Here is a 2,421-nt window from a genome sequence, read left to right as displayed (position 1 = left end):
TGATCTGTAATCTTTTTTGTTATATTCACTCATCTGTTTTAGATTCCGCTATTAGTGATATCATTCAGTATTTGTCTTTGACTGATTTTACCAAGCACAATATCCTCCAAGTTTATCCGTCTTGTTGCAGAGATTTTAAGATAAGTTTTAAAGGGAGTTTCATTTCTACATTTCCTGAATCTTCATGAGTTTTAGTGTATAACAGGAGTATTGCCTGGATATAATTTTTAAAACTATTTACATACTCACAACGATATGGGCCCCTATAATGAATAAAACTTTATAGTGGATGTAACAATTTTTAAATGAGGTGGGTTATTTTGCATGACTTGTAAACTGGCTCTTACATAGAATCAGAATGGGTATCTGCAACACTACAAACAATGTCACCATTTTTGAAACAAGTGTATGGACCTCCAAGCTGTTAGCTGGCCAGAACTTCATAGGTGTTAGTTTAAAATTCATTTACTTGTTCCTTCCAAGAATTCTCCTTTTCTTCCAGTGAAGATCATTACCGGTTTTTATTTTTACAAATGTGCTTTCTTTTCCTCATTTATTTGACTGACTTTTCTAATTAGTGCTCAATAATATATTCATTGTTCTTTCATATTTTTCATCACTGAGTACTTTCAACTGTTTACTGAAGGCCCGCTGTGTGCCAAGCAAAGGATTACAAGCTGAGACTCACATATTAAATTTGTTTATTCTTGTTTTCAAATTCACTCTTCTCTAAATTTTGTTTTGAAAGAAGCAACTTTTTATGTAGATCTAACCTGTTTCCCCTCCTCTTCGATCAATAGATACATTGTCCTGTGACTTTTTGTGGTAAAATTGTGTTTTTAATAGTGGAAATAAGTGCAAAAGTGTTTTCCTAAGTCAATGAACATTATACTTTATCTATCCGTTTTTGTCCTCAGATAAAGCGAATAGAATCATATTAGAATAACTACAGGTAAAAGGAAGCGAATGCAAGGCGAAAATCTCACCAGCTGGAGTTTCTTTTTCCTGGAAGGTTTTTCTAGATACCCAAAGTTGGAGATTGTTCTCTTCATCTTCAGCCTTTTCGTGTATCTGATAACCCTCTTGGGCAACAGCATTCTTATTTTGATCACTGTCGTAGACTCACGCCTTCAGACTCCCATGTACTTGTTCCTTGGAAATCTCTCTTTCATGGATATTTGTTACACATCTGCTTCGATTCCTACTTTGCTGGTGAACTTGCTGTCATCCCAGAAAACCATCGTCTTTTCTGGGTGTGCTGTACAGATGTATCTGTCCCTTGCCATGGGCTCCACGGAGTGTGTGCTCCTGGCTGTGATGGCGTATGACCGTTATGTGGCCATTTGCAGCCCGCTGAGATACCCCGTCATCATGAACAGACAGGTCTGTGTGCAGATGGCCACCATCTCCTGGGTGACGGGCTCTCTGACAGCCCTGCTGGAAACCAGCTTCGCCCTACGGATACCCCGCTGTGGGAATCTCATTGACCACTTCACGTGTGAAATTCTGGCAGTGCTGAAGCTAGCTTGCACACGGTCTCTGCTCATGGACACAGTCATGCTGGTGATCAGTGTGCTCCTCCTGCCCATTCCAATGCTCTTAATTTGCATCTCTTATGTCTTCATCCTTTCCACTATTCTGAGAATCAGCTCAGCAGAGGGCAGAAACAAAGCTTTTTCTACTTGTGGTGCCCACTTGACTGTGGTCATCTTGTATTACGGGGCTGCCCTCTCCATGTACCTAAAGCCTTCTTCATCAGGCTCACAAGAAATAGATAAAATCATCTCGTTGCTTTATGGAGTGCTTACGCCTATGCTGAATCCCATAATTTACAGTTTAAGAAACAAAGAAGTCAAAGATGCGGTGAAAAAAGTGCTGGGCAAAATGTACTTACAACAAACACAGGAACATCTCTGACTGTGTGTCCGTGATTTTTTTCCAGGGGTGTGTCCTTGGCGGAACTCACCAGAAAAATTCAAGACAATATACTCACGCTCAGTAAACTAACTTGTGCGTGACCTTCGTCACTTTACAGTTGTGAAATAGGTGTGTATAGAGTGATTGCCTGTGGACGGTAGTAGGTTCCAATTTGCATTTAGTTGTAATTTCTGTCTTTTCTGTCTTATGGTTGTGAGGAGTTTGGGGCTATAGAGTCATCACACTTTTGTTCCAGAAGGAAACTTGGATGAATTTAGTCTGTAAACTCTGGTGCCGGAAGAAACTTGTCTATCATCTCTGCCCTAAATCCTTTCCAGAATGAAGTGGGAGCATAAAAGAAACAAAGACACAATGGCCTTGGTTACTTAAGCAATAAACAGAATCTTTGAAAAATTAAAATACTTGGCTCATCATCACACAGTTGTAAAATTGGAACTGTAACCCTCATCCTTTGGGTTTCTTCGCCAGAGCTTGTTCTACATG

At 39.7% G+C, this 2,421-nt stretch overlaps 1 protein-coding gene across 1 annotated transcript; it reads left to right on the top strand.

Moving 5' to 3' along the window:
• The first annotated feature begins 843 nt into the window (after window positions 1-843).
• On the top strand, window positions 844-1,965 carry OR2K2 (olfactory receptor family 2 subfamily K member 2). The gene has a single exon (XM_003586433.6). It carries the CDS (start codon window positions 967-969, stop codon window positions 1,915-1,917), a length of 951 nt encoding a protein of 316 aa, XP_003586481.4. The 5' UTR covers window positions 844-966; the 3' UTR covers window positions 1,918-1,965.
• The last annotated feature ends 456 nt before the right edge of the window (window positions 1,966-2,421 follow it).

The sequence above is a fragment of the Bos taurus genome, chromosome 8, assembly GCF_002263795.3.
Source record: "Bos taurus isolate L1 Dominette 01449 registration number 42190680 breed Hereford chromosome 8, ARS-UCD2.0, whole genome shotgun sequence".
In the NCBI taxonomy this organism is placed as follows: domain Eukaryota; kingdom Metazoa; phylum Chordata; class Mammalia; order Artiodactyla; family Bovidae; genus Bos; species Bos taurus.
The sequence above is the reverse complement of the archived record's forward strand: the minus strand, read 5'-3'. Positions and strand labels throughout refer to the sequence as shown.